The 12,088-nt window shown below is 41.0% G+C and overlaps 1 protein-coding gene across 1 annotated transcript in view; it reads left to right on the top strand.

The window, feature by feature from the left end:
- Positions 1–10,454, top strand: part of ZNF804A (zinc finger protein 804A) — a 158,379-nt gene extending 147,925 nt beyond the window's left edge. Inside the window, exons 3-4 of the mRNA XM_064452050.1 lie at positions 4,246–4,376; positions 6,712–10,454. Coding sequence (XP_064308120.1) covers positions 4,246–4,376; positions 6,712–10,009 — 3,429 coding nt within the window. The 3' untranslated portion in view covers positions 10,010–10,454. The remainder of the gene's footprint in view (positions 1–4,245; positions 4,377–6,711) is intronic.
- The last annotated feature ends 1,634 nt before the right edge of the window (positions 10,455–12,088 follow it).

Raw genomic sequence — 12,088 nt, 5'->3', positions numbered from 1 at the left:
CCGACTCTAGGTTTGTGGTTCCTATATTCTAAAATGCAGGAGAGAATTAGGAAACTTAGCATGAGCTTTTTGAAAAGCGGCATGCTAAAATTAACTGTCTAATGTGGTAAATGGGGGAATAAAGACAACATTGAAGTAACCAGAAATGAGGTCCTGTTGGAAGTCCACTTAGGATTTCTTTGATATTTTTTAGTGGGCATCTTCCATGGCAAGCCTCATGACACCTGAGCTGCATGACTCTGAGTTAAATGCAACCACATCTGAGTTAGGACCTCATGTGGTCTTCTCATGTATAGTTTTATCCATGCGTAGGTACGTAGTAAAGTCTTCCTTTTCATCTGGACTTGCATACTTCAGCTCAGCATGATGTAGTGGGTCTGCAGTAAGATTCCCAGCTGAGTTTGTTAGAAATAATGGAATATTTCTGCTTCAGGCCCAGTGTTAACAGTTAGATTTTTTTTTAAATAATCCAGCTTCTGCCAGAGTAAAAGCAACCCAGTGCAGGATCCCATTGCAAGGCTGGAGAATTGGGGTCAGGCTTCCCATTGCTTCAGGGTGGGGGAAGTGATTTGCGAACCAACAGTGGTCCGTGCTCTGCAGGTTCAAAGTGGCAATACAGTCCATCAGGATAATGATGAAGGCATTTAGTTCTCTTGGAGAAATGTCATTTATTTATTCATCGTGAACAGTTTGTTGAACTCTGCTTGCTAGGACTTACACATTTTGAGCTGGTTCACAAGCAGAGCAAAATACAGGAGGGAATCATATATAAATACTGTATGACTGCCTGCTAATTATTTGCTTGCTGATCCATGGAAACAAAACAAACATAACAGGCGTTAAACTAACTATTGAAGTTAGCATCAGTGACTAGCTCTGCCACTTGGAAAGGCATAAAAACATTAAGAAAAAGATGCTTTTTAGGAATAAGGCACACTTTTTTTATTGCTGCCGTTTACTTTGAACACTGTTGGGGGGGGCCTCATGATGCTCAGAATGCATGGACTGATGGCGTTTTACATATAATTGGGTAATATCTTGCTTTCATTTGCATAATGCAGGCAAACCCAACAAAATACAAATATAGGGCAGCATAAATGCAGTGATAGCAATCACTAGCATGACTAAGTGCAGTAAGGGAATGCAGGTGGTGATAGTTCATCAGATGGCTAAACAAAGACAAATGGAAAATAACTACAATATCAAAAAATGGGGACACACATTTTCTCACTGAGATGACCTTTCATGTATAGGAAACAGTATTTTTTGGAACCACCCAATCAGGCCTCAAATCAAGTTGCACCAGGTGCATGTTTTGTGGCTTACAACTAAGAAAAGTTCCACTTACACATATGCATTTGCTAAATAAAGTCCTTGGGAGTTACCAAGGTATAATCCTTATAGATCGTTAAAGCTCTCCATGGAAAAGACTGAGATAGCAGTTGTAAGGAAGAAAACCCACATTGTATAACTAGTTCATAATCTGCTAAGACCAGTTTTCTGTACAGGAAAGGGGCGGTGTATTTGACAGGAGGTCTGACAGAAGGGGAGCTCTGGGACGGGTAGTTCTCCAGAAGAGAAGAACAGACAGTCCGACACAAAGGCTGTGCACACAAAAACTCTGCCAGGCTCCTCTGTCTTACACGTTGACACCTACTTGTAGCAACCAAGGGAAACAATTTAATTACTTTAAAATTGTGAATGGTTATTCTGTACCAGAGGTGGTCTGTGCTATAATGATAATAAGTAATCGGGCTGATGAGATGCTCAGATCAGTAGAGTGATGTTTGCTTGGCAATGATAGGCACCTCTTCTGTGCCTCCAAGATCTTGTAAAACTACCTTTAACAGCATTGTCCCTACTCACTGCGAGTGAGTCCCTACTTACACCCTGAAACATGGAGTCGTGTTAACTTTGGCACTCCTGATGGCACGAAGTCCTGCTAACTTTCAGTAGTAAGGGAAGAGGGGTCAAAATCTGGACAGAATCAACTCACTAATTACAATCATTCCAGAAATTACAGTGAAGTGCTGCTTCTGGGGGGTGATTATGGATTTGTATACACTTCAGCTTCTCCTTTTTAACCTTGTGAAAAAGCACCCTTTTACCTCTCTTTTCTTCCCTTGTTTTGTCACACACTTCTTTCCTTATGCATTGGAGGGGAAAAAAACCTGAAGAATTGTTGAGCTCTACAAAACGGAATGAAATCCTGTCTTTAAATGCCCAAGGGCTGGAGGTGGGGAGGGGAAGAAGCAAACTTCATCCCTTCTCTGGTATTCTGAGTACTCAGAAGTCACTTATGAAATTAAATACTTCAGATTTCATAAGTGGCTGGTGGGAAGCAGGGTCAGTATCATACCATCTTTAGGAAAACAAGAATGCACAGGGGTAAGAAATGTTCTACAAAGATGCTTCACGTTTCAAACTCTTTTTTGTGGAAAAAAGTTACCGTACATCCCGTTCTGGGTGAATTTATAACCTTTCACTGCATTAGCACAGTGGTAGAAATGTTGATAACTCTAAAAAATATAAATGGTAGAAATGATTACCTTTCAAATGATTTCTCTATATCTATCAAGGATGTCTTCAAAGGAATAGCCAGTAGTTTGAAAAATAACACAAAAATTGAAAATAGAGAGTAGTACTCATTTTTCTGCAAGTGTGTGTGCTTTCTCAACGTGTTTCTATGTATATGTTTCTTGGCATTAAATGGACTGTCAAGGTAATATTAACAGCACCCAAAATGGCAAAGACAAACCCAGTGTGTAAATGAATGCTGTTATATGAGGGATATTTTTCTGTGAACAGGAAAAAAAAATCACAAAAGGGGCAAATTAAAAAAATTGAGGAGCAGGAGAACAGTGCTTATAGAGTTCTGCAAACTCCATTACGTGTGTATCCAACATGTGCCATCGGTGGTAAGAAAAGTTCTCAATACCCCTTGAGCAATTTGAAGCTGGAAGTATTGCTTTTACAAATCCACGTGGCTCCTCTTCGTGGCCAGCTGTCAGCCCTTGGATAGTAAAATGGTGGCAAGTTATAGAATCATAGAATCATTTAGGTTGGAAAAGACCTTTAAAATCATTAAGTCCAACAGTTAATTTAACACTGCCACATCCACCACTAAACCATGTCCCTAAGCATCACATCTGCACATCTTTTAAATATCTCCTGGATGGTGACTCAGTTACTGGGATCTTCCCAGAATCTTAAGATTATGATGTTTCAAGATGATGTCATCTAGACTGTGAGCCATGTTGGGGACACACTGAGCAACTGGGGACACACTGAGTAACAGCGATGGGGTTTGAGACTTATGGGAATACTTTTTGCTGACATGAAGGTTTAGGAAAATGTCTGCATATCATCCTTCTGCGATATAAAGAAAATTATATCCCCTTTTTGTGTGGAGAATCAAAGCTATGCATTTTAATTTCCCCCCAAAGAAACAGGCTGGAGATTAAATCAAATGAGATACTGGATCGAACTTCACTTTCTGCTTGACCGCTGCATCAGACACCAGTGAGAGCAGGAAACAAGCTCCTTCAAAGGGAAGATCTTCCCATTTCAAAATGCAAGATTTCTCTGGCCTTTACATCCCTTGGGAATCCCAGCTCGACAGGACCCTTTAACATCTTTAGTAACGGCCTGGGAGGCAGGACAGTGCACTCTCAGGAGCTTTGCAGATGATGGCACGCTCATAATGTGGCAGGGCAGGTCCAGAGGGACCTTGGTAGGCTGGAGAAAAGGGCTGACAGAGACCTCCCGCGGTTCAGCGGTGACAAATGGTATGCCCAATGTCTCATGCAGAAAAACCTGAGATTTAATAATGGCTGGGGGGGTCAACAGGCTACAGAGTGGCTTTGTGGAAAAATATCTGGTGTGGTCTCATTATTTTTTATTACTATCTCAAAGAGCAATCAGGCTGTGGGAAGTTTTTGGGAAGAGAGTCATGAGTCACGAGCAAAATTCTGGATGAAGATTGCCTCATCCTACTGAGGCTGGTCTACATTAATCACAGAAGCTACAGTAAAATTTTCTGGGTTATCTCTAACCTATCTAACCTGTCTCGAGCATCTCTATGTATTTTGATTATTCACTTGAAATGTATACATTTATTGAATGGGTCACTTTGGTTAGGTTCAAAAATAATTCGTGCCATAAGTGCTTACCAGAAAGTAACTGTCATTATACACATTTTATCACCCATTTTTTTTGTGTGTATTATATGACTATTTCTTGCAGAGACTGAAGGAACTGAAACAGAGGGAGTTTGCTCGAAATGTAGCATCTAAGTCACGGAAAGATGAAAGGAAACAGGAAAAAGCTCTTCAACGTTTGCACAAGCTAGCTGAACTAAGAAAAGAGACAACGTGGTGAGTGCGTAGCTGCTGAAACATAAAAAATACTTTAAAATAATCCCTCCACTGTAGCTGGTGCTGTGGGATGCAGGGCTGTTGGAGTCCCTCAGCTGGAGCCCCACACACGCATTTTGTGGCATTTTTGAAGCAGTATGTGTACAGTATTTTGATTCACACTATGTGCAGAAATGAATGTTCAACATTGCTTTTTTCATTGGAGCTAAAATGGTATGTATTTTTAGTTTAAAAGAAGATATATATTTCATAAAACCAGGCACATTAGTTGAAAGCTGAGTGAACTAGGTCATGCATTTGCAGGCTGACACTACTTCATTGATGAGGTGAGGAATACAGTCTGTCTTTCTAGGATGTAACAGATCTCTGCGATTTAGTTTTCAAACTGCTTGCCTGGGAAAGCATCCAGAAATCTAGTTTTAAATTTCAATAACTAGGTTTTTCATATTAAAAGGTAAGTGCTTCTTTTCCCCATCTCAACAGTGTGTTTACCTCCCTCTGCAAAAGTGACTTCTTGCTAGTCATACATTTTAGTATTGCATCTAGGCATACTGTTGAAATTAATATTACACTTGCTAGTTATGACTGTATTCTCACTTAAATATGACACTGACAAGCCGCTGAAAATATACATCCAGTTTTTCACAGTGGAATCTGTAGAGAAGTAAAAAACTAGATGGTCGAACACAAATGTTTGGGGGTTTTTTTACCCAGCCTTTGTCTCACCAGATGAACTAACAAAGTCCAACGAAGTTGTAGCTTTTGTTCAGTAATAGTCTTTTTCCCCACAGTCTGGGTGGTGGGCAGCATGCTGAAACAAAGTCTGTCTAAGCAGGTGGATGGGACATGAATGTTGTGAGGTCTGTTTGATATGTGCAAGGTGACACCCAATTATAATTTTTTAATCTTTTTATGAAAAAAATACATGAAGAGACTCTTTCTCCTCCATCAGTGTTTTAATTGTCCAAATATACTTGAGGATATTAGATATTATTCCCCCGAAACATACTCCAAAATCTGAATTTAACATGTTTCAGGAGAAAGAGGAACTTATTGTTTCCCCTTTTCCATGCTAGTGAAGCATAGATTTTGTGAGGGTTTGTTGTTTCTGGTTTTTTGTTTGTTCGTTTTTTTAAATACCCTTCTTCTACTTCCTGAAGGAGACTTTATCTCTGAGCTTTATTTCTCTGTTTAAGAATTGCTGTTTGCTACCACTTTGCATCCTTTGAGATGTGATATAAGATGCACAGGATTTTTTAAACTGGTGTTTTCTCGGTTGGTTTTGTAGAAGTCACCATTTTATTCTGTTAAAGGAGGTATTTGTGTGGAGTTTTTAATATATATATTAAATTTATGAAGAACTGGACAAAGCGGAATTCTCATGAGGAGTTCCTTTCTCACAAAACCTCTACCTTAATTTCTAGACCAAATAGATTAAGTTCATCATTCTTTATTTCAGCACTTCTTGGGGTCCTAAACAACAGTTGCAAGTTTTCCCAGTGACCCATCACCTAGTACTCTGCACTGTAACATAGAATAATTTGGTTAAAACAAACAGAAAAAGGTGTTTTAACATTACTCCTAGTGTTGAGCGGTTCCTGTGGATCCTGGAAAACTGGCAGCTTAAACAGTTTTTGCTCTTCTCTTTGCTTCCTATTAAGTCAAATAGAACAGATGGGAAGAGGACATGAAATGAAGAACAGAAGTAGACAGTGATAAATTTTTTCTCAAGAGGGATGAATCACTTACTGCACTCCTGTCAGCTGAAACACTCTCCCCAATATTATTTTTCCACAAAAGAAATTGCTAAGATTGCGATGGTTTGGTCTGTGGACACAAATAGGATGGGGGCTGCTGGGTGCTTGCCTGTGGGCAGAGCAGCAGTCACTAGGGTGATGAGTAAGAGGGAAATGGTCTATGAGGTGCTCTCTTTTTTAACTTATTTTGTAGCACAAAGGAATGTAAAACCTCTACTATTTGTAGTAATAGTGTTGTAACCATGATGGCCTACTGGGAGGAAAAGCAAGATTTCTAGGGAGATATACAGTCTCTCATTAGGCCAGCCAGTACGGCTAGGAAAAGCGAACTACCTTGTAGGAATATTAGCCCTTCAGCTGATAACTTCACGTGAAGGAACTGGGGACACAATTTTATTTTTTTACACTAGTCAACTGATCTTATTATAAAATATGATTTTTTTCCCCATATTCTAAACCTACGGATCCACAGATTCTTCCTCTTTCCTTAAGAAAACTCTTAAATGCCAATTTAACACAATGTTTCTGTCTGCAGTTCTCTGAAAGGGACTGACTCGGAGTTTTGTTTTCCTTCCTAGTGCTCCTGGAAGTGGCCCTATGTTCAAATCCACTACAGTGACTGTGCGAGATCACGGCAATGATATCCCACAAAGTGCTGCCCTAGATTCTGCCAACAAACAGGATTTCAGCTGTACATCAATGCACGGCGCACAGAATTGTAAAGATGTTGCTTCTATTATTTCCTCCACTCCTGGAAATGGCTGTAGTAATAAATCTGACATTAACAAATGTGGAGATCAGGTTCAAGGAGCTCAAGGACATAGAGTTGGGTTCTCTTTTGCTTTTCCTAAGAAAGCAGCCGTCAAACTGGAGTCTTCAGCTGCCGTTTTCTATGAATATAATGATGAAACATCTATGGAGCACGGATTTAGCAGAAGAAGTAGGTTTGTTCCAGAAGCATGTAACCTTCAGTCTCCCTCAGCATCAGAAATAGTCCTGTGCCCTGAGGAGAAACATAACTGTTTTCATCCGCTGGTGGAAAAATGCATAGACACAGCAGAAACTCCTGAAGCTCAGGAGTCAAAAGAGCTGGCCAGTGAAGAAAGCAGGGCACTAGAGAGTCCTGTATTAACTCCTACTGTGTCCCATTCAAAGCAGCTGGTGTCCTCAGACATGGATGGCTACGGTATCGGTGTAAGTGCAGCAGATTTACCAGACCAAACGCTGCCTGTGGTTGCAGACAGTGCTCAGGTCCTGCCGCTGGACTGCAGCGGGTACGAGCTGCGGGTGGACAGGGCTCTTGTGCGGGCAGTTGCAGAAGATTGTTTATCTCTGCAGGATGTTGTGGAGGAAAATGATAAAGACAGGAACAGTGATTCATCCACAGCTGAAACTGAAATAAAAAAGATGGGGGCAGGTGCATTAGTTCCATCACTGACTGAAGAAGATAGTAGTAGAGCCCCACAAAGAAAACTGGACATGCGCAAGAGACCTTGTGAACCCTTTGTTCCTGTTCTTAGCAAATATGGATCAAATATCCTTCAGTGGCCATCGGAAATGTTAATTTACACAAGTACAGACCCGTCGATTTCTTATAGCTGTAATCCTTTATATTTTGATTTCAAGTCATCAAGAGCAATTAACAGCCAAGAAAAGTCTAAGCATCAGCCAGACATACCTCATTTGTACCATAAAACTGAATCCAACATTAGCTTAGTCTCAGATTTTACAAATAAACCCACTTCAGAGTGTGGTGATTATGAAACAGAAATTAATGAAAATGTGTGCAACTATACAGTACCCCTTGTAAGTGATGTTTCCCTCATCAGAAATTGTGATCTTACAAAAAAGCAAAATAAAGTGTCCTTGGATGAGTCATTCAGGATTAGAAAAATAGAAAAGTATCCCATTTCTAAAAATCACTTACGACAAAACACTGTGACAGATGAGAAATATAACAAAGTCTGGGTCAAAGAAAGCCATGAAAAATGGCTTCACAAAAGTAGAAAACGGAAAAGGAGAAGAAAATCATGTCATTGTCGTCATCATCACTGTGGGGACACAACATCGACAGAAATGGAGATGTCCTCAGTGACTGAAAAAGAAATTAGTTACAGAGATGAAAACAAATATCAGCACCTCCAAAATAATCCAGAGAAGTGCAGACATGATGTGGAAAACCTCTGGCTAGCTACAGGTGAGATACAGCAGCCACATCAAAAACTTGGCATTGAGAATGGTAGTAAGAGAGTCATGTCTGCGTCAGATCATGTACACGGGGACAGAGGCTGCTGTGACATCTGGAGTGCAAAAAATAGCGGCCAACACCATGGTTGTAAACGACTGCACAGAAAGAGCAAAGCAAGCTCTCAGAGACAGGCAAAGCATCTGGCTCTGAGTTCCAGGAGGCACAGCTTAAGGTACACTAAAACATGTTGTAGCTGGAAAGTCAGGAAGTCGAGCTGCAGCCCAGAGCATAAATGTTTAGGACACTGCAGTGAGGAGAAGAGTCTGAGTCAAAACCAGTCCATAAAGAGAGGTTACAATGTTCTGACAGAGGAACCTGAAAAATCCCACCGCAAGCGGAGACAGCATACCTATTCCTCTTCTTCAGATGAAAGCTCATACGGACAGACAATATCAGCAGAAGAATATCTAAGGCAAGCGCATATTTTAGGTACACATCACAAGGCAAAAGGGAAAGGCAGGAGGAGGAAAATAAGAATCCGTCATGTATTCCTTCACAGGAACACAAGAAGTGAGACCCCCAGACCTTCCAAAGAAAATTCTGCAAAGTCTACATTAAGTATTTTGGGGGACTTCTTGACTCAAGACAGCCTAGAAGAAACTAATGTGGATCCCAAAGCTGATCATGCAAAAGAAACGGCTGAAACAATGCAGCTGGAGGACAGCAAGTCATCTCTAGAAACTCACAGTTTGCAAGTGCCGGAAAACGACAAACTGACAGCATGCACAGGGATGGAGAGTGCCCCAAGTATATTTTCTGATGTTGTCGCAGATTCTGCTGCTTCTGTTCCTGAGCACAGTGCTCCAGCAGCTGCTGGGACACAGGAAGTTCTGCAAGATGAAAAGAAAAAAGAAAATATCAACAGTCATGAAAATCAAGCTCATTACAAATTTCCTCTCCCCAGCAGACATTTGGAGCAAGCTCCTCCTAAATCCTATCTTTGCCATTATGAATTGTCTGAGTCTCTACCACATGAGAAAATAAATGAGGTGACCAGCGAATGGGTACAGTGTAATCCTGGCATATTTAGCAGCCCACCACCCTTGCCATTCAAAGAAGCACATATAAACAGTCATACCTTTTTAACTACTGAGCAGTTAATAGCCCCACTCACCCTGCCAGATCAGACATTGATATTCCCTCCAGATAACCACGAAAAATTCAAAGACCTCCCATCCGAGGCATATCAGCAGATCATGCCACAAAACATGCTGGCCAGCAAAGTGAAGTTCACCTTCCCTTCCCCAGTGATCCAGCCCCCGAATTCCCCGCTGCAGCCCTTACCCTTGCAGCCACCACTGTGTTCTACCTCCGTTACCACCATCCATCACACCGTCCTACAGCAGCACGCTGCCGCTGCCGCCAGTACGTTGAAGGTTCTCCAGCCCCACCAGCAGTTCCTCTCCCAGGTCCCGACTCTTTCTAGAGCACCTTTACCTCATCTACCAGTGGGACCGAGGCTTTGCCCGGGGGGCCACGCAGCTTTCGTCGCCGCGCCACATTTGCCTCTGCTGCCGCCCTCGGTCCTGCACCCGACCCATCTGGCGTTTCCCCCACTGCCGCACACCGTGTTCCCATCCCTCCTGTCCCCACACCCGGCTGTCATTCCCCTGCAGCCCCTCTTTTAGGACAGGTTCTCTGGGATGGGGGAAGGAACCTACAGCTAAATGGTCCTGCTGTTTCTACAGTCCCCTCAGCTTTGCAAAACAGTTCTGTGAAATAAACTGGTTATAAAATCCCTCGTTCCTCGGGAAGCATTTACTGTAAGTATAATGATGCAAACATTCATGTAAAGTTCAGACCTATACTATAACTAAAGCACTGAATAGTCTCATACTAATATGAACTCTATATATAAGTGAAAATCATGTCTTAGAATATGTATAATGTATATAAAATATATTTATAGTTCTATAACTTATGTTGTAAAGTATTCACTTTTTGTTTTTTATCTTTGTGTATTTGCACCTATTTAATGTTTAGACAAAGCTGATGCACTATGTTTTGTACTATGTTCTCTGAAACTGTAAATCTAGTGACAAACTATCTCTTGCAATAAATTTTTGTTCACTACTTAAGTATATCAAAAATCTTTCATTATAAGCCTCATGGATGTTGTTCTTCCATGTTCTTCTGCAGCTGAATAGCATCCTCCACCCCTGCTATGTTGGGATAATCAGGTTTCCTTTACGTCAGTGATTTATCAGGGAGGCTGAGAGGCTAATACCTTGAGGGCAGCTGTCTTACCAAGCAAGAGAGAAAGGGTAATAGATCTGTTTGTGTTAGTGGTTTGATGTCACCATGACAAATTTTGCCTACTTGTAGTGTGTGCACAAACTGCTGGCTGTTGCAGCTAATCCCTTTCATACTAAACTACAAAAAGACAATGTAACAAAAATAACATCAATGATAGAGGAGGAAAAAGGAGGAAAATATCAATGGCAGTTTGCCTTCAAAGGAATATTGCTTATAGCAAAGAGGTAGAGCGTAGGGAATGTCTTGGTTCCACCAGGCACACTCCCTCTGATTGCACAAATCCCTCGTTGCGGGACAGATCGGTCGGAGTGAAGGCCCTCACTGCCTGTCCAATACATGAAGACAGCAAGAGCACATGAGCGTGAAGGGGAGGTCAGGAACAGCTTCACATGGGAAACCCCCCTGGGTTTGATTCGGATTCTTACCTCACTTCCCTCTTTCCCACAGCATTTTGGTAAAGAAATAGAATAACATAGAGTAGAAGTTAATAATAATACTAATATACTGCCATTTTTCTAACTGTATTTCAGAGAATTCTCCCTACCTCTGCAGCCTTTTTATTGCGGTTTAACCTCACCCGGCTTTAGCCAGGGAAATCTTCCCATTTGCTGTAGTATGAGATATATCAGGCCCACACCTGCGATGGCTGAGAATAAAACCAGAAGTGGTTCTGAGATAGAACCATCTCTTTGAATTAAAATGAAGTGTTATCATGTGAGAAAAGCTAAGGATTTGCAGTATGACCATTAGTGCTAGAAGTAGGCCCTCCATAATTAAAGGTAGGTGCTAGCTCTCCGATTAATTACTTTTCACCTTTTTATATAGTATAATAAAAGTATATGCAGTTGAAAGAATAGTAATTTTGGAACATTATCAATATACATTGCATATTAATAGTTAAATTAATGATCCATTTGAAAAGTAATACTATATCCTAAAACAAATATATCTGGGTATTCTTTTCTGCATCTATAGCGGTAGAACTTACCTATATCAATATTGCAAGTTTTACTATAATATTACATTAAAACTACAGCAAACAGCATCTTGCCACTATGATTACAGTGCCAGTTACTCAAGGGATGCGAGTTTTCTGTGTCGTGCAGTTACAAAGGGCTAAACTACGTTAATAAGCAAAAAGTGGGTAAGAAGGAGCAGATGAGCGGTCAGGTTCTGGAGAGCGGCTCAGATCCCCTGCCTGAGGCTGTGGCATGGAGCGGGATGTTGCTGAGCATCTCTCCCTGTAATGCCATGAAGAAAGTATATTTTCTCTAGTTGTAATTTCAGGTGAATGCCCATTTCTATTTATCTGCTACCTGAAAAATATAGCATATAAGTGACTTTTTACTCCTTCTTTATTTTAAGAGTATGCCTACATAATCTGTGTGTCTCCACTACCTCCTGTAAAATGCAGATGCCAAGCAGGCTCTAAGCATGGGAATCTCTGTTTG

This window comes from Phalacrocorax carbo, chromosome 5 (genome assembly GCF_963921805.1).
Source record: "Phalacrocorax carbo chromosome 5, bPhaCar2.1, whole genome shotgun sequence".
NCBI lineage: Eukaryota > Metazoa > Chordata > Aves > Suliformes > Phalacrocoracidae > Phalacrocorax > Phalacrocorax carbo.
This window is presented reverse-complemented; position numbering and strand designations above follow the sequence as displayed.